This window comes from Lampetra fluviatilis, chromosome 66 (genome assembly GCF_964198595.1).
Source record: "Lampetra fluviatilis chromosome 66, kcLamFluv1.1, whole genome shotgun sequence".
NCBI lineage: Eukaryota > Metazoa > Chordata > Hyperoartia > Petromyzontiformes > Petromyzontidae > Lampetra > Lampetra fluviatilis.
In genome coordinates this window covers 202,926-222,276 of record NC_136340.1, presented here as the reverse complement: position 1 = coordinate 222,276, position 19,351 = coordinate 202,926, and the positions used below count along the sequence as shown (strand labels likewise).

Below are 19,351 nucleotides of genomic sequence, written 5' to 3'. Positions count from 1 at the left end.
TGTAGTGTGTGTGCAGTGTGTGTGTGTAGTGTGTGTGCAGTGTGTGTGTGTAGTGTGTGTGTAGTGTGTGTGTAGTGTGTGTGTAGTGTGTGGAGTGTGTGTGCAGTGTGTGTAGTGTGTGTGTAGTGTGTGTGTGTGTAGTGTGTATAGTGTGTGTGTAGTGTGTAGTGTGTGTCGTGTGTGCAGTGTGTGCAGTGTGTGCAGTGTGTGCAGTGTGTGTGTGTGTGCAGTGTGTGCAGTGTGTGTAGTGTGTGTGTGTGCAGTGTGTGCAGTGTGTGTGTAGTGTGTGTAGTGTGTGTAGTGTGTGTGTAGTGTGTGTCGTGTGTGCAGTGTGTGCAGTGTGTGCAGTGTGTGTAGTGTGTGTAGTGTGTGTAGTGTGTGTAGTGTGTGTCGTGTGTGCAGTGTGTGCAGTGTGTGCAGTGTGTGCAGTGTGTGTGTAGTGTGTGTAGTGTGTGTGTGGTGTGTGTAGTGTGTGTGTGTGTGTAGTGTGTGTGTGTAGTGTGTGTAGTGTGTGTAGTGTCTGTAGTGTGTGTGTAGTGTGTGTAGTGTGTAGTGTGTGTGTAGTGTGTGTGTAGTATGTGTGTAGTGTGTGTGTGGTGTGTGTGTGTAGTGTGTGTGTAGTGTGTGTGTAGTGTATGTAGTGTGTGTGTAGTGTGTGTAGTGTGTGTGTAGTGTGTGTAGTGTGTGTGTAGTGTGTGTAGTGTGTGTAGTGTGTGTAGTGTGTAGTGTGTGTGTAGTGTGTAGTGTGTGTAGTGTGTGTGTAGTGTGTGTAGTGTGTGTGTGTGTGTGTAGTGTGTGGAGTGTGTGTAGTGTGTGTGTAGTGTGTGTGTAGTGTGTGTGTGTAGTGTGTGTGTAGTGTGTGTGTGTGTAGTGTGTGTGTAGTGTGTGTAGTGTATAGTGTGTGTGTAGTGTGTGTAGTGTGTGTGTAGTGTGTGTGTGTAGTGTGTGTGTAGTGTGTGTAGTGTGTGTAGTGTGTGTAGTGTGTGTGTAGTGTGTGTGTAGTGTGTGTGTAGTGTGTGTAGTGTGTGTGTGGTGTGTGTAGTGTGTGTGTAGTGTGTGTGTAGTGTGTGTAGTGTGTGTGTAGTGTGTGTGTAGTGTGTGTGTAGTGTGTGTGTGTAGTGTGTGTGTGTAGTGTGTGTGTAGTGTGTGTGTAGTGTGTGTGTAGTGTGTGTGTAGTGTGTGTGTGGTGTGTGTGTAGTGTGTGTGTAGTGTGTGTGTAGTGTGTGTGTAGTGTGTGTAGTGTGTGTGTGTAGTGTGTGTGTGGTGTGTGTGTGGTGTGTGTGTAGTGTGTGTGTAGTGTGTGTGTAGTGTGTAGTGTGTGTAGTGTGTAGTGTGTGTGTAGTGTGTGTGTAGTGTGTGTGTAGTGTGTGTGTAGTGTGTAGTGTGTGTGTAGTGTGTGTGTAGTGTGTGTGTAGTGTGTGTAGTGTGTGTGTAGTGTGTGTGTAGTGTGTGTGTAGTGTGTGTGTAGTGTGTGTAGTGTGTGTGTAGTGTGTGTGTAGTGTGTGTGTAGTGTGTGTGTAGTGTGTGTGTAGTGTGTGTGTAGTGTGTGTGTAGTGTGTGTGTGTGTGTAGTGTGTGTAGTGTGTGTGTAGTGTGTGTGTAGTGTGTGTGTGTAGTGTGTGTGTAGTGTGTGTGTAGTGTGTGTGTATAGTGTGTGTGTATAGTGTGTGTGTATAGTGTGTGTGTGTAGTGTGTGTGTAGTGTGTGTGTAGTGTGTGTAGTGTGTGTGTGTAGTGTGTGTGTGTAGTGTGTGTGTAGTGTGTGTGTGTAGTGTGTGTGTAGTGTGTGTGTAGTGTGTGTGTAGTGTGTAGTGTGTGTGTAGTGTGTGTGTAGTGTGTGTGTAGTGTGTGTAGTGTGTGTGTAGTGTGTGTGTAGTGTGTGTGTAGTGTGTGTATAGTGTGTGTGTAGTGTGTGTGTAGTGTGTGTGTGTAGTGTGTGTGTAGTGTGTGTGTGTAGTGTGTGTGTAGTGTGTGTGTGTAGTGTGTGTGTAGTGTGTGTGTAGTGTGTGTAGTAGTGTGTGTGGTGTGTGTGTGTAGTGTGTGTGTAGTGTGTGTGTAGTGTGTGTAGTGTGTGTGTGTAGTGTGTGTGTAGTGTGTGTGTAGTGTGTGTAGTGTGTGTGTAGTGTGTGTAGTGTGTGTAGTGTGTAGTGTGTGTGTGTGTGTGTGTGTGTGTGTGTGTGTGTAGTGTGTGTAGTGTGTGTGTAGTGTGTGTAGTGTGTGTGTGTAGTGTGTGTGTAATGTGTGTAGTGTATAGTGTGTGTGTAGTGTGTGTAGTGTGTGTGTAGTGTGTGTGTGTAGTGTGTGTGTAGTGTGTGTAGTGTGTGTAGTGTGTGTGTAGTGTGTGTAGTGTGTGTAGTGTGTAGTGTGTGTGTAGTGTGTGTGTAGTGTGTGTAGTGTGTGTGTGGTGTGTGTAGTGTGTGTGTAGTGTGTGTGTAGTGTGTGTGTAGTGTGTGTGTAGTGTGTGTGTAGTGTGTGTGTAGTGTGTGTGTGGTGTGTGTAGTGTGTGTGTAGTATGTGTGTAGTGTGTGTAGTGTGTGTGTAGTGTGTGTGTAGTGTGTGTGTAGTGTGTGTGTAGTGTGTGTGTAGTGTGTGTGTAGTGTGTGTGTAGTGTGTGTGTAGTGTGTGTGTAGTGTGTGTGTAGTGTGTGTGTAGTGTGTGTGTGTAGTGTGTGTGTAGTGTGTGTGTAGTGTGTGTGTGTAGTGTGTGTGTAGTGTGTGTGTAGTGTGTGTGTAGTGTGTGTAGTGTGTGTGTAGTGTGTGTGTAGTGTGTGTGTAGTGTGTAGTGTGTGTGTAGTGTGTGTGTAGTGTGTGTGTAGTGTGTGTGTCGTGTGTGTGTAGTGTGTGTGTAGTGTGTGTAGTGTGTGTAGTGTGTGTAGTGTATGTGTAGTGTGTGTGTAGTGTGTGGAGTGTGTGTGTAGTGTGTAGTGTGTGTAGTGTGTGTGTAGTGTGTGTGGTGTGTGTGTGTAGTGTGTGTGTAGTGTGTGTGTAGTGTGTGTGTAGTGTGTGTGTAGTGTGTGTGTAGTGTGTGTAGTGTGTGTGTAGTGTGTGTGTAGTGTGTCTGTGTCTGCGTGTGTGTAGTGTGTGTGTGGTATGTGTGTAGTGTGTGTAGTGTGTGTAGTGTGTGTGTAGTGTGTGTGTAGTGTGTGTGTAGTGTGTGTGTAGTGTGTGTGTAGTGTGTGTAGTGTGTGTGTAGTGTGTGTAGTGTGTGTGTAGTGTGTCTGTGTCTGCGTGTGTGTAGTGTGTGTGTGGTGTGTGTGTAGTGTGTGTAGTGTGTGTAGTGTGTGTGTGTAGTGTGTGTGTGTAGTGTGTGTGTAGTGTGTGTAGTGTGTGTGTAGTGTGTGTGTAGTGTGTGTGTAGTGTGTAGTGTGTGTAGTGTGTGTGTAGTGTGTGTGTAGTGTGTGTGTAGTGTGTGTGTAGTGTGTGTGGTGTGTGTGTAGTGTGTGTGGTGTGTCTCACAGCTCTGCTAGGACCAGCAGTTCGTGGTAAGTTTTCTGCAGCAGGAATTCCATGAGGAGGCTGAGGGAGACGTGGCCGGGGCCGCCCGCCCCACCGCCCCCCCCACCGCCGACCACCAGCTGAGCGGGGTCAGCCTGGACCAGCGCCATCGCTTCGCTTGCTGATCCTCCTCCTATTCCTCCTGTGAACCACGCAACAACATCAATAACAATATAAACATCAACAATAGAAATATAAACATCAACAACAATAGCAATATCAACATCACCAATATGTTATCATTAACAATATAAATATCAACATCATCAACATTAACAATCGCAGTATCAACAACATAACCACCTCACCTCCCCTCACCACCACCTCACCTCGCCTCCCCTCACCTCACCTCCCCTCACCACCACCTCGCCTCCCCTCACCACCACCTCACCTCACCGCCCCTCACCTCACCTCCCCTCACCACCACCTCACCTCGCCTCCCCTCCCCTCACCTCCCCTCACCACCACCTCACCACCACCTCACCTCACCTCCCCTCACTACCACCTCACCTCACCTCCCCTCACCACCACCTCGCCTCCCCTCACCACCACCTCCCCTCGCCTCCCCTCACCTCGCCTCCCCTCGCCTCCCCTCACCACCACCTCACCTCACCTCCCCTCACCACCACCTCACCTCACCTCCCCTCACCACCACCTCACCTCCCCTCACCACCACCTCGCCTCCCCTCACCACCACCACCTCCCCACGCCTCCCCTCGCCTCCCCTCACCACCACCTCACCTCACCACCACCTCACCTCACCTCCCCTCACCACCACCTCGCCTCCCCTCACCACCACCTCCCCTCGCCTCCCCTCACCACCACCTCACATCACCTCCCCTCACCACCACCTCACCTCGGCTCCCCTCACCACCACCTCCCCTCGCCTCCCCTCACCATCTCACCTCGCCTCCCCTCACCACCACCTCACCTCCCCTCGCCACCACCTCGCCTCCCCTCACCACCACCTCCCCTCGCCTCCCCTCGCCTCCCCTCACCACCACCTCGCCTCCCCTCACCACCACCTCGCCTCCCCTCACCACCACCACCTCACCTCACCTCCCCTCACCACCACCTCACCTCGCCTCCCCTCACCACCCCTCACCACCACCTCACCTCCACTCACCACCACCTCGCCTCGCCTCCCCTCAACACCACCTCACCTCCCCTCACCACCACCTGGCCTCCCCTCACCACCACCTCACCTCCCCTCACCACCACCTCGCCTCCCCTCACCACCACCTCGCCTCCCCTCACCACCACCTCCCCTCACCACCACCTCACCTCCCCTCGCCACCCCTCACCACCACCTCACCACCACCTCGCCTCACCACCACCTCGCCTCACCACCACCTCCCCTCACCACCACCTCCCCTCACCACCACCTCCCCTCACCACCACCTCACCTCTCGTCCCCTCGCCACCCCTCACCACCACCTCACCTCACCTCACCTCCCCTCACCACCACCTCACCTCCCCTCGCCACCCCTCACCACCACCTCACCACCACCTCGCCTCACCACCACCTCCCCTCACCACCACCTCCCCTCACCACCACCTCACCACCACCTCCCCTCGCCTCCCCTCACCCCTCACCACCACGTCCCCTCACCACCACCTCACCTCGCCTCCCCTCAGCACCACCTCACCTCCCCTCGCCACCCCTCACCACCACCTCACCACCACCTCCCCTCACCACCACCTCCCCTCACCACCACCTCACCTCTCCTCGCCACCCCTCACCACCACCTCACCTCACCTCCCCTCACCACCACCTCACCTCCCCTCGCCACCCCTCACCACCACCTCACCACCACCTCGCCTCACCACCACCTCCCCTCACCACCACCTCCCCTCACCACCACCTCCCTTCAACACCACCTCCCCTCACCACCACCTCACCACCACCTCCCCTCGCCTCCCCTCACCCCTCACCACCACGTCCCCTCACCACCACCTCACCTCGCCTCCCCTCACCACCACCTCACCACCACCTCACCACCACCTCACCACCACCTCACCACCACCTCACCACCACCTCACCACCACCTCACCACCACCTCACCACCACCTCACCACCACCTCACCACCACCTCACCACCACCCCCCCTCACCTCGCCTCCCCTCACCACCACCTCACCACCGCCTCGCCTCACCACCGCCTCGCCTCACCACCCGCCTCGCCTCACCACCGCCTCGCCTCACCACCGCCTCGCCTCACCACCGCCTCGCCTCACCACCACCTCGCCTCACCACCACCTCGCCTCACCACCACCTCGCCTCACCACCACCTCGCCTCACCACCACCTCGCCTCACCACCACCTCGCCTCACCACCACCTCGCCTCACCACCACCTCGCCTCACCACCACCTCGCCTCACCACCACCGCTCACCTCGCCTCACCACCACCTCGCCTCACCACCACCTCGCCTCACCACCACCTCGCCTCACCACCACCTCGCCTCACCACCACCTCGCCTCACCACCACCTCGCCTCACCACCACCTCGCCTCACCACCACCTCGCCTCACCACCACCTCGCCTCACCACCACCTCGCCTCACCACCACCTCGCCTCACCACCACCTCGCCTCACCACCACCTCGCCTCACCACCACCTCGCCTCACCACCACCTCGCCTCACCACCACCTCGCCTCACCACCACCTCGCCTCACCACCACCCTCGCCTCACCACCACCTCGCCTCACCACCACCTCGCCTCACCACCACCTCGCCTCACCACCACCTCGCCTCACCACCACCTCGCCTCACCACCACCTCGCCTCACCACCACCTCGCCTCACCACCACCTCGCCTCACCACCACCTCGCCTCACCACCACCTCGCCTCACCACCACCTCGCCTCACCACCACCTCGCCTCACCACCACCTCGCCTCACCACCACCTCGCCTCACCACCACCTCGCCTCACCACCACCTCGCCTCACCACCACCTCGCCTCACCACCACCTCGCCTCACCACCACCTCGCCTCACCACCACCTCGCCTCACCACCACCTCGCCTCACCACCACCTCGCCTCACCACCACCTCGCCTCACCACCACCTCGCCTCACCACCACCTCGCCTCACCACCACCTCGCCTCACCACCACCTCGCCTCACCACCACCTCGCCTCACCACCACCTCGCCTCACCACCCACCTCGCCTCACCACCACCTCGCCTCACCACCACCTCGCCTCACCACCACCTCGCCTCACCACCACCTCGCCTCACCACCACCTCGCCTCACCACCACCTCGCCTCACCACCACCTCGCCTCACCACCACCTCGCCTCACCACCACCTCGCCTCACCACCACCTCGCCTCACCACCACCTCGCCTCACCACCACCTCGCCTCACCACCACCTCGCCTCACCACCACCTCGCCTCACCACCACCTCGCCTCACCACCACCTCGCCTCACCACCACCTCGCCTCACCACCACCTCGCCTCACCACCACCTCGCCTCACCACCACCTCGCCTCACCACCACCTCGCCTCACCACCACCTCGCCTCACCACCACCTCGCCTCACCACCACCTCGCCTCACCACCACCTCGCCTCACCACCACCTCGCCTCACCACCACCTCGCCTCACCACCACCTCGCCTCACCACCACCTCGCCTCACCACCACCTCGCCTCACCACCACCTCCCCTCACCACCACCTCCCCTCGCCACCCCTCACCACCACCTCACCTCACCTCACCACCACCACCTCACCTCGCCTCCCCTCACCTCGCCTCTCACTCCGTCTCCCGCGCGCCGGGTCAGGGGTCACCGGTTTGCAGTTTCCGCTTCCGGCGGCCCAAACCCTGAATTAGCGGGTTGGGGTGTCGCGGGCCCCGGAGCCTGAATTAGCGGGTGGGGGTGTCGGGGGCCCCAGAACCTGAATCGTGGCGCCCGCGACCTTGAGGGGGCGGGGGTGGAGGGGGACTGCGCCCGGCATCTGAATTGTCGGGGGAGGGGGAACCCCGGACCGTGAATTAACACGTGGCGAGAATCGATTCGGCAAAGTGTCGTGTAAAGGAGTCGACTTTTATCGATTCCTGCGCTCGAAAGTCGCCAGCCAAAATAATTATCCTTAAAATAATTCTCCTTAAGCAAGTTGTTTTAAAAACAACGACGCGTTTATTAACAACTTCGTTTAACTCACGGTCGAGACGTACGCCAATGATGCGGCGCCTTATCCCACATCAACGGTTACTTGAATTAATTGATGACTTTATAAATTCATCTGCAATGTACCACTTTTGTTTGTGTGGAGTGAGGAGGGTGCCAGTAACTCGCGCCCGAGGGCAGCGCGCGGCGATTCGAGAGCTTAGGGACCGTGGCGTTTTTCCTCTACACACAAATATATATACAAATAATAAGGCGTCCATACACAATGTAAATTGCTCTAAAGTAGCCAATGAATTGATGCCGATGTTGATGCAGGCACGCATTGTCACCGGATCTGAGTCCGTGTGCTAAATGTGGAATTGATTGGACAACGGGAAGTGGACGAAATGTTGATTACAAGATTTGACCCAGACACACACCGAGGAATCAAGTTAAATACAACCGATGATAAACGAATGCACTCACCTAACTCACCTAACTCATACTTAATTTGGAGCTTTCGTGGTTGCAGGAATTACTCTTTGGTTATTTCGGTAAAGTCACGTAGGAAGAGAAAATAATAAATTAAATACTAGCATACGACGACGTTTCGATTGCAACACAAGCAATCATCATCAGGTACAAATGAAATAGAAACACAAATCTAGTATACTTAGAAATGTAATGTTATACAACAGAGAGTCGGATAACATAACAGTCAATGTGTTATCCGACTCTCTGTTGTATTACATTACATTTCTAAGTATACTAGATTTGTGTTTTTATTTCACCTAACTCACTCAACAACAACCGCCATTCGCCACTAAGTGGCGGTGACGTCACCACGACGCTTGTGCCAGGCCATGTGCACCTTGAGGCCACGTGAAGTATCAAACGCCCGCTGGCAGGAGATCACGGGGCAGACCCAGCAGGTGCCACGGGTCGACTGACTGAGATGACCGAGATGACTGGCTGATGCACCACCTGTGCCCCCTACTGTGCTAACTTGCTGTTTTTATCCGCCCGTCGCTCCGCTCGTTGTTGTGAGCGTCGCTCCTCCGCCCTCCGTTGCTTTTGGACGGTTGACTGCCTCCAATTGCCCAGTAGCAGCGTCCTTCACGAGCCTCCTCCACAGAGGCCGATCTTGACACCGCTGGTACCAGTCATCAGCAAGTTCACTCAGCTCCACATCGTCTTGTACCACATCACTCCATCTCTACACTAGCCCGTGCCGCGCCCGTTTAGCCCCCTCAATCCGGCCGAACAAAAGCTGTTTAGGCATGCGGTGGGTGGGCAAGCGGGCTACATGACCCAGCCAACGCAGCCTTGCCTGCCGGAGGAGCTCACCGATGAGACTTTGTCCAGATCTTTCAAGAATTTGTGAGCTCCTCACACAATCCATCCTGGTTAACCCCAGGATGGATCGTAGGCAGGCCAGCCGAAATGTTTCTATCCAGCGAAGATGTTCCATTAGGGTGGTCCACGTTTCGCAAGCGTAGAGAAGGGAGGGAATGACTGTGGCCGAGAAGACTTGAAGCTTCGTGCGGAGCGACAGATCAGGTAGCTTCCACACAGCGTTACGCAACCGATGAAAAGATAATGCTGCTCGGCTGATTCGGAGTGAGACCTCTGCTGTCAAACCGGAGCCGGTCATGAGCACACTGCCCAGGTATGAGGAACTCTCCACTCTCTCCACAACTGTCCCATGACCAATTGGGAGTTTTGGGGGTGGAGTGTCTGATGGTACAAAATACCCAGGCAGGTGCTTAGTTTTGGTGGGGCTGACGGGAAGGCTCCACTTCATAGTGGCACGCTCCAGGTTCAGCAGCAGCGCCTCCAACTCTTCCTCTGAGTGAGCAGCAATTACCAGATTAGCGGCATACATAACGTGGTTGACAGATAGTCCATCTGGCTGTCCGTACTCACCCACCCACCCACTCACTCACCCACCCTTCTTGACTATCCATCGAAGACGATTGTGGCGCTGCTCCTTTTGTGGATGGGGAGTAGGGATGGGTTAGCGCTCTTGGCACTCTTGCCACTTCATGTGGCTGTGAAGGCTGCTGCGAGAGCCGCACTTTGCTGCTGCAGCTGGGACACGCAGTGTGTGTTGGGTGTCGGATGGTGTCATCCCAGCTGCGCATTGGTGTCTCTGGGTGCGTCCCTCGCATCTCCTCCGTGAGATGGCGTCTTCCAGGTCCTGAACCCCTTTGGCACAGGTGGCCCGCCAGGTGGGCCTGTCCAGCGCCAGGGGTTCCAGGCTGGAGGGATTGATGTTACAGCGCTTCAGCGGGTCCTTGCTGTGGTTCTTGGAGCACTTTTCCCGTCCACCCGCGGAGCGTTCGGCTGCGCTGAGTTGGCCTTAGAGAACTCGACAGGGGAGGTGGTGATCAGGCCATGCGGATCACGTGGCAGAGCCAGCAGAGGTGCCGTTGTGCCACGCTTGCCTCAATGCAGGACGACTTGCTGTTGGCGAGGATCTCAGTGTAGGGTTACTTTGTCCTCTCAGGGTAGCCCGAGGATGCGCTGGAGGCATCTGATGTGGAAAGCTTCCTGGATGTTGATGTGCCGCCTATACGGGGGTCCAGGTCTCTCGGCCACCTTGGTATGGGTCTTGAGGTTACGGTTCGCAAAGACCCTGGCCCGGAGGCGTCCAAAGGAGGCTCTGTTGACGCGAGTGTGGATTTCGTCGTCGAGGAAACAAGTAGTGGAGAGGGCAGAACCGAGGTAGATGAAATGGGGTACCAATGTGAGGTGAACATCACTGATGTTGAAGGTACGGAGCGAGGGGGACGTGGATAAGAGTTGAGCAATAGAAGGAGGAGACCGGGTTGAAGGCGTGTTGCATGGATTCTGGGGTGTGAGCCAGGGGTGCAGAGTCGTCTGCATATTGCAGTTTAAACATCTGTTGAGTTCCGGTTTTTGTGTAGGCTTGGAGGCGTCTTAGGTTGAAGATGGTACTGCCGCTGGATTCTGTCGATTGAGTTGAGGGAGTTGTGTGACAGGCTTGTGACGGCAGCACGGAGAATGCTGAATACGAACTGAAGCCAGAACACAGCCTTACTTGACTCCGACGTCCACATTGAAGGGCTCTGATTGAAGCCCTCCAAGCACCACTTCGGCATGCATTTCGTCTTGGAACTGTTTAAGAATGCGCAGAAACTTGGTAGGCACCCCACGTTTGATGAGCTACTGTCTCTCGTCAATGCTTTCGTGAGGTTGATAAAAGCTATGAAGAGGTTTTTTTTCTCTCCCAGAATTGTCCTGCATTTGCTTTGCCACAAAGATCATTTCGGCGATGCTCCTGTCTTCCCTGAAGCCGCACTGCTATTCTGGGAGGATGTTTTCGGATAGGTGCTCTGCGAACCGGTAGAGCATTATCCTGGTAAGGACCTTCCCGGCGACTGAAAGGCGAGAAATACCTCTGCTGTTGCCGCAAGCCGCTTTGTCACCCTTCTTCTTGTAGATAACTACAATATTTGTATTCCTCCATTCCTATGGAATGGTTTCGGACAGCCAGATGGACTTGATGAGAAGGTGCAAGCGGCGAAGGAGGAGGCATCCCCCGTGTTTCAGGACCTCCGCTGGGATGCCGTCGGGTCCAGCACTTTCTTGTTGTTTTTCAGGTCTTTGACCGCCTGGTGGACCTCAGAAGACTGTGGTGGGGTGTCGAGTTCATGAATGGGCGTCACATCTGGGGGTGTGTCGAGGATGAGCGGGTCTGTGGGGTTGGTGTGGTTGAGGAGATTGTCAGAGTGCTCCGCCCATCTCTCCAAGATCTTTTGGTGGTCCTTGAAAATCGTGTTGCCATCAGCAAACCTGACCGGGGCGATGACATGCTTTTGGGAGCCATAGAGAGCTTTGATGGCATCATAAAACACTTGGGTGTTTGCGTCCGCGAGGCTTTTGGATCTCATCTGCCTCTTGGACCCACCAGGTGTCTTCCATGGTACGGAGAGCACCGTGGGACTCTGCTTTGGCCTTGTAGAGGGAGGATTGGAGAGTGGGGAAGTCTGGGTTGGAAAGGACGGCTTTGTGGGCTTGGCATTTGTTCTGTAGGAATGTGTGGATGTCGGCAGCGTTCTCGGCGAACCAGTCTTGGTGACATTTTTTGGTGTACCCGACTGATTTTGAGGGCATTGCAGTTAAGTCTCTTATTTGGGGCCTTACTTGGATGGCGTGGACGGATCTCAATGTGGAGCTTGGCTTTGATCATATGGTGATCAGTCCAACATTCCACCCCACGTATCCCTCGGGTCACTAGCACTTCCTTTTGGTCACACTGACGGACGATGATGTCATCTAGGAGGTGCCAGTGTTTGGAGCAGGGGTGTTGCCTCGTGGTCTTGTGTGTTTGTCCATCAATTGTCAATGGGTTTTGGTGACCACTAAGTGGGGATTGGAGCATGGGGAGAGTAGCCGCAGCCCATTGCTGTTCTGCTTACCAACCCCCATGCCGGCCTAGTACACGAGCTGGTGTTTCAAGCCCACTTTGGCGTTGACGTCTCCCATGAGGAGCAGCTTGTCGGTATGCGGTGTGTGTTTCATGGCAATGTCGAGAGCCTTATAGAAGGCCTCCTTGGCGCCATTGTCTGCGTCCAGTGTTGGCCAATCAGCACTGATGAGCGTGGCAGAGCGTCCCCCACCCAGGGTATGCGCCACATCATCAGCCGCTCACGAATGCCAACACTCCATGGAGGCGGCGAGCATCCAACGAAAGACCTTTCCAGAATAAAGTGTAGCCCTCACCAACCTCTGCGAGAGTATTCTCCATATCAGAAGGTTTCACTGAGTGCTGCAATGTCGATGTCGTATTTCCTGAGTCCATGGGCCATGAGGGCTGTCCTTCTGTGCGGCCTGTCAGTTTTTTCGCTGGGAGTCCAAGAGAGTGCGGACATTCCGTGAAGCAATTTGAGGGTGGTAAACGAGTCTTGGATTTCCTTGAGTTTCGGCCGCTGAATGGGACGCTTCGATGGTGGCGGTGAACCACCCAGAGTGAGTGGCCCTGCCCCGTCAGGGGTCAGCTGTTGCAGGGGCTGCTCAGATGCGATGGGAGCTGCCCAGGAGACACAATGCTGCCCAATTCGTGTCTCGGCGACCTACACTCCATCGCTGCCTACGTGCAGAATTGGGCGAGATGGCCCCAGTCACATCCTCCTTGACCTGCACCTGTGGGTCCCCACCACAGATTTGGAGTCGGGGTTTTCTCCCCTTGCCAAAGTTTACCCACAAGGCAGTGGGGCAGTGGTCAGCAAGTTGGAGATGCCTCTGGGGACCACTGCAGCTCCGAGATCCCCGACTGGTTTGTCCTGGTGGCACGGGACACCGGTTACCGTGGGCTGTCAACAGGGAGGCACGGTAGGCGTTTTGGTGATGGAGACGCTCTGTACTGGCAAGGAAGACTTACGCACTCAGCTTCCTGTTTCACCATGACGTCTAGCCAGCGGCACCCACTTACTCACCCAACCACTCACCCACCCACTCACTCATCCAACCACTCACCCAACCACTCACCCACCCACTCACTCGCTCACCGACTCACTCACCCACTCACCCGCCCACTCACTCGCCCACCCACTCGCTCACCCACACACTCGCCCACTCACTCGCTCATCCACACACTCACCCACTCACCCACCCACTCACCTACCCACTCACTCACCCACCCACTCACCTACCCACTCACTAACCCACTCGCTCACCCACTCGCTCACCCACACACTCACCCACTCACCCACCCACTCGCTCACCCACACACTCACCCACCCACCCACTCACCCACTCGCTCACCTACCCACTCACTCACCCACTCACCCACCCACTCGCTCACCCACACACTCACCCACTCGCCCACCCACTCGCTCACCCACACACTCACCCACCCACTCACCCACCCACTCACTCACCCACTCACCCACCCACTCGCCCACTCACTCACTCACCCACCCACTCACTCAACCGACAAGCCTCCATCACCCCAGTTAACAGAGCCTTGACCTCGCTGGGGAGTGAACACGGCCCGGACTTCTTGTCGATATCGCGAAGTCGCAAACCCATTGAGAGCCTTGTAAGGTCACCAGCAGCAGCAATCAGCCAGCGGGTTCTGCTCGTACACTCACTCCATGATTGACTCGGAGCCAGTGCAGAGACGTGAGCGGAGGAGCGGTGGTGGTGGCGGTGGTGGTGGCGGTGATGGCGGTGGTGGTGCCTCTACCCTGCGCGTGCTCCACTCCCAGCCTCTCATTGTCATCACCATCACCAAGGCTTCTCCACTGCTGGATGGAAGATCAATGTGATGGTGATGATGTCTCTACCCTCCAATCCACGTGTTCCTCTCTGTCTCTATCCTGGGTGATCTCTCATCCACGTGAGAAGAGGTTTCCCCTTTTTTTCTGGCAACAAAACAGCTGTGTTCAGATGTTGAAACACCAAACTGAAACCTTTGACAAGGAATCACGTCACTGCATTAACCACAATACTTGTGGTCAGAATGCAAACAAACAACATCCTCTGATAATATTTCCATCGTCCTTGACGCTGACCCACGTGACGCTGACCCACGCGACACTGACCCACGTGTTCCTCTCTGCAGACTCGAGAGGGCGCCACGCGCTCGCAATGAGGGCGCCACGAGCCCGCAGAGTTCGAGTATTTGAACCGCGATCCTGGGCCTCCCCTAGGTCGACTCAGCCTCAAACGAGTAACCTGGTGCAATGTGTAAACATTGCCACGACGGAGACAAAGGCGGCGTGGTGCTGGTAGCCACCCACCCCCTCGTGTGCCACAGTGCCGGTAGCCTTCGTAGGCGCTGCTGCTACTCGCCACTACTAACAGCACTTGCCCCCTACAGCCCGTTAGAGTCTACCCGGGGGAGCTTTGTCTCTGTGTGACCACATCAGTGATAGCGATTATCTGAACCGGTCCTGGCACCTTGTCTAGGTCGACTCAGCCTCAAATGAGTAACCACGGCGCGGTGCGTCAACATTGGCACGAGAAAGACAAAGGCGGAACCGTTGTCTTGGTGGCTAGTCCGGGTGGGCGGGGCCACGCATCTGGTGGGCGGGGCTACTGTCTGGGTGGGCGGGGTTACTGTCGGGGTAGGCGGGGCTACTATTGGGGTGGGCGGGGCTACTGTCGGGGTGGGCGGGGCTACTGACAGGGTGGGCGGGGCTACTGACAGGGTGGGCGGGGCTCCTGTCAGGGTGAGCGGGGCTACTGTCGGGGTGGGCGGGGCTACTGTCAGGGTGAGCGGGGCTACTGCCAGGGTGGGCGGGGCTACTGTCTGGGTGGGCGGGGCTACTACCATGGTGGGCGGGGCTACTGCCAGGGTGGGCGGGGCTACTGTCAGGGTGAGCGGGGCTACTGCCAGGGTGGGCGGGGCTACTGCCAGGGTGGGCGGGGCTACTGTCAGGGTGAGCGGGGCTACTGCCAGGGTGGGCGGGGCTACTGTCAGGGTGGGCGGGGCTACTACCAGGGTGGGCGGGACTACTGTCAGGGTGGGCGGGGCTACTGCCAGGGTGGGCGGGGCTACTGCCCGGGTGGGCGGGGCTACTGTCAGGGTGGGCGGGGCTACTGTCTGGGTGGGCGGGACTACTGTCAGGGTGGGCGGGGCTACTGCCGCCAGGGTGGGCGGGGCCACTCACCGAGTAGGCGTGGTGGCTACTCGTGTGTGAGACTCAAACACAGCAGGTACAAGTTACGTATTCACCACGACCACAATGATTATATTATTATTTATATATATATTGTATTCTTGTATATTGTATTATTATATATTGTATTATTATATATATTGTATTATATTCATTGTATTATATATATTGTATTATATATTTACGTAACCACGGCGACAGGCACCACCACCCAATGCCCCCCACCCTCCGCGTCTACAGGTGGAGGGGTCCTCGGATTCTATGGAGGGGGGAGGGGGTGACTGGGGGAGGGGGTGAGGGGGTGAGTGGGGGAGGTGGGAGGGGGTGAGGGGGTGACTGGGGGAGGGGGTGAGGGGGTGAGTGGGGGAGGTGGGAGGGGGTGAGGGGGTGAGTGGGGGAGGTGGGAGGGGGTGAGGGGGGGAAGGGGTGAGGGGGGGAGTGGGGGAGTCTTTGTCCCTGGAGGTGATTGTAGAGGTGAGTGTAGGTGAGTGTAGGGGTGAGTGTAGGGGTGAGTGTAGGGGTGAGTGTAGAGGTGAGTGTAGGGGTGAGTGTAGGGGTGAGTGTAGGGGTGAGTGTAGGTGAGTGTTGGGGTGAGTGTAGAGGTGAGTGTAAGGGTGAGTGTAGGGGTGAGTGTAGGGGTGAGTGTAGGGGTGAGTGTAAGGGTGAGTGTAGGGGTGAGTGTAGGTGAGTGTAGAGGTGAGTGTAGGGGTGAGTGTAGGGGTGAGTTGAGTATCGAGGTGTGTGGGGAGTGGTGGCGCAGCAGTTAGCGCGCTGCGCGACAAACCCAGAGACTCGAGGTCGATTCAAGGTCACCACCACCTCCACCTCCACCACCACCTCCACCACCACCACCTCCACCTCCACCACCACCTCCACCACCACCAGTGATAAGTCGACTCAGCCTTTCAAATGAGTACGTGGTGAGGGCGGTGCGTGTGAAACATCAAGCAATGGGGAAGACAAAGGCGGCCGGGCGGGCGTGCGTGGTGCTGGCCTATCCACCACCCCTTCTATTGTCCCGGCCTTCATAGGCTGCTGCTGCTGCTGCTCGCTACTCACAGCACTTGCCCCCTTACGGCCCGTGAGAGAGGCTACACGGGGGAGCTTTGTTCGTGTCAGTGCGGCCGTCTTCAGTACTCGGGGCAGTCGCCGAGACGAGCAACCACGAACTTCCACTGCCGGTCCCTGCGGTAGAGACGGCGACCACCGTTATCCCCTCCACACTTAGGGGGTCCTCCCCTCCACACTTAGGGGATCCTCCCCTCCACACTTAGGGGTCCCCTTCACACTTAGGGGGTCCCCTCCACACTTAGGGGGTCCTCCCCTTCACACTTAGGGGTCCTCCCCTTCACACTAAGGGGGTCCTCCCCTTCACAGGAGTACCCTTCATACACGGGTACACACACGCGTGTGTACACACTCACGTGTACGCACATACACACACACACACATACACACACACACACATACACACACATATACACATACACACACATACACACACATACACACATACACACACATACACACACATACATACACACATACACACACATACACACACATACACACACACATACACACACATATACACACACACACATACACACACATACATACACACATACACACACATACACATACACACACATACACACACACATACACACACATACATACACACATACACACACATACACACACACATACACACACATACACACACACACATATACACATACACACACACACATACACACACATACACACATACATACACACACCTACATACACACATACACACATACATACACACACATACACACACACATACACACATACACAACAACAACAACCGCCATTCGCCACTAAGTGGCGGTGACGTCACCACGACGCTTGTGCCAGGCCAAGTGCACCTTGAGGCCACGTGAAGTGTCGAACGCCCGCTGGCAGGAGGTCACGAGGCAGACCCAGGTGCCACGGGTCGACTGACTGAGATGACTGGCTGATGCACCACCTGTGCCTCCTACTGTGCCAACTTGCTGTGCTTTAGCCACCCGGCGCTCCGCTCGTTGTTGTGAGCGTCGCTCCTCCGCCCCCCGTTGTTGTTGGAGGGCGACTGCCTCCAACTGCCCAGTAGCGTCCTTCACGAGCCTCCTCCACTGAGGCCGATCTTGACACCGCTGGTACCAGTCATCGGCAAGTCCACTCAGCTCCACGTCCTCCTGTACCACATCACCTATCTCTTCTCTAGCCCGTGCCGCGCCCGTTTAGCCCCCTCAATCCGGCCGAACAAAAGCTGTTTAGGCATGCGGTGGCTGGGCATGCGGGCTACATGACCCAGCCAACGCAGCCTTGCCTGCCGGAGGAGCTCACCGATGGAACTTTGCCCAGATCTTTCAAGGATTTGTGAGCTCCTCACACAATCCAGCCTGGTCAAACCCATGATGGATCGTAGGCAGGCCAGCCTAAATGTTTCCAACCGGCGAAGATGCTCCATTAGGGGGGTCCACGTTTCGCAAGCGTAGAGAAGGGAGGGAATGACCGTGGCTGAGAAGACCTGAAGCTTCGTGCGGAGCGACAGACCAGGTAGCTACCACACAGCGTTACGCAACCGATGAAAAGATATTGCCGCTCGACTGATTCGGAGTGAGACCTCTGCTGATAAACTGGAGCCGGTCATAAGCACACTGCCCAGGTATGGGAAACTCTCCACTCTCTCCACAACTGCCCCATCACCGATTGTGAGTTGTGGGGGTGGAGTGTCCGATGGTACAAAATACCCAGGCAGATGCTTAGTTTTGGTGGGGCTGATGGTAAGGCCCCACCTCTTAGTGGCACGCTCCAGTCTCAGCAGCAGCGTCTCCAACTCCTCTTCTGAATGAGCAGCTATTACCAAATCATCGGCATACACATACACACACACATACACACATACACACACATACACACACAACAACAACAACAACCGCCATTCGCCACTAAGTGGCGGTGACGTCACCACGACGCTTGTGCCAGGCCATGTGCACCTTGAGGCCACGTGAAGTGTCGAACGCCCGCTGGCAGGAGGTCACGGGGCAGACCCAGGTGCCACGGGTCGACTGACCGAGATGACCGAGATGACTGGCTGATGCACCACCTGTGCCCCCTACTGTACCAACTTGCTGTGCTTTAGCCACCCGGCGCTCCGCTCGTTGTTGTGAGCGTCGTTCCTCCGCCCTCCGTTGTTGTTGGAGGGCGACTGCCTCCAACTGCCCAGCAGCGTCCTTCACGAGCCTCCTCCACTGAGGCCGATCTTGACACCGCTGGTACCAGTCATCGGCAAGTCCACTCAGCTCCACGTCCTCCTGTACCACATCACTCCATCTCTTCTCTAGCCCGTGCCGCGCCCGTTTAGCCCCCTCGATCCGGCCGAACAAAAGCTGTTTAGGCATGCGGTGGCTGGGCATGCGGGCTACATGACCCAGCCAACGCAGCCTTGCCTGCCGGAGGAGCTCACTGATGGGACTTTGCCCAGATCTTTCAAGGACTTGTGAGCTCCTCACACAATCCAGCCTGGTTAAACCCAGGATGGATCGTAGGAAGGCCAGCCTAAATGTTTCCAACCGGCGAAGATGCTCCACTAGGGGGGTCCACGTTTCGCAAGCGTAGAGAAAGGAGGGAATGACCGTGGCCGAGAAAACCTGAAGCTTCGTGCGGAGCGACAGACCAGGTAGCTTCCACACAGCGTTACGCAACCGATGAAAAGATATTGCCGCTCGACTGATTCGGAGTGAGACCTCTGCTGATAAACTGGAGCCGGTCATAAGCACACTGCCCAGGTATGGGAAACTCTCCACTCTCTCCACAACTGCCCCATCACCAATTGGGAGTTGTGGGGGTGGAGTGTCCGATGTTACAAAATACCCCGGCAGGTGCTTAGTTTTGGTGGGGCTGATGGTAAGGCCCCACCTCTTAGTGGCACGCTCCAGTCTCAGCAGCAGCGTCTCCAACTCCTCTTCTGAATGAGCAGCTATTACCAAATCATCGGCATACATAACGTGGTTGACCAATAGGGAGCCATCCCTTGATCGCACCCGGGCGTCGATCAGCCTCCCA

General features: G+C 56.2%; 2 protein-coding genes across 3 annotated transcripts in view; both read right to left on the bottom strand.

The window, feature by feature from the left end:
• MED14 (mediator complex subunit 14) overlaps positions 1 to 7,301 on the bottom strand; it is a 69,357-nt gene extending 62,056 nt beyond the window's left edge. The window contains exons 1-2 of the mRNA XM_078882639.1: positions 7,224 to 7,301; positions 3,454 to 3,634 (exon numbers count right to left, since the gene is read on the bottom strand). Coding sequence (XP_078738765.1) covers positions 3,454 to 3,602 — 149 coding nt within the window. The 5' untranslated portion in view covers positions 3,603 to 3,634; positions 7,224 to 7,301. The remainder of the gene's footprint in view (positions 1 to 3,453; positions 3,635 to 7,223) is intronic.
• Positions 7,302 to 16,125: 8,824 nt separating this feature from the next.
• Positions 16,126 to 19,351, bottom strand: part of LOC144952239 (dermatopontin-like) — a 31,853-nt gene continuing 28,627 nt past the window's right edge. For both annotated transcript variants that reach the window (XM_078882664.1, XM_078882663.1), the window contains exon 6: positions 16,126 to 16,438. In XM_078882664.1, the coding sequence (XP_078738790.1) occupies positions 16,384 to 16,438 (55 nt within the window). In that variant the 3' untranslated portion in view covers positions 16,126 to 16,383. The remainder of the gene's footprint in view (positions 16,439 to 19,351) is intronic.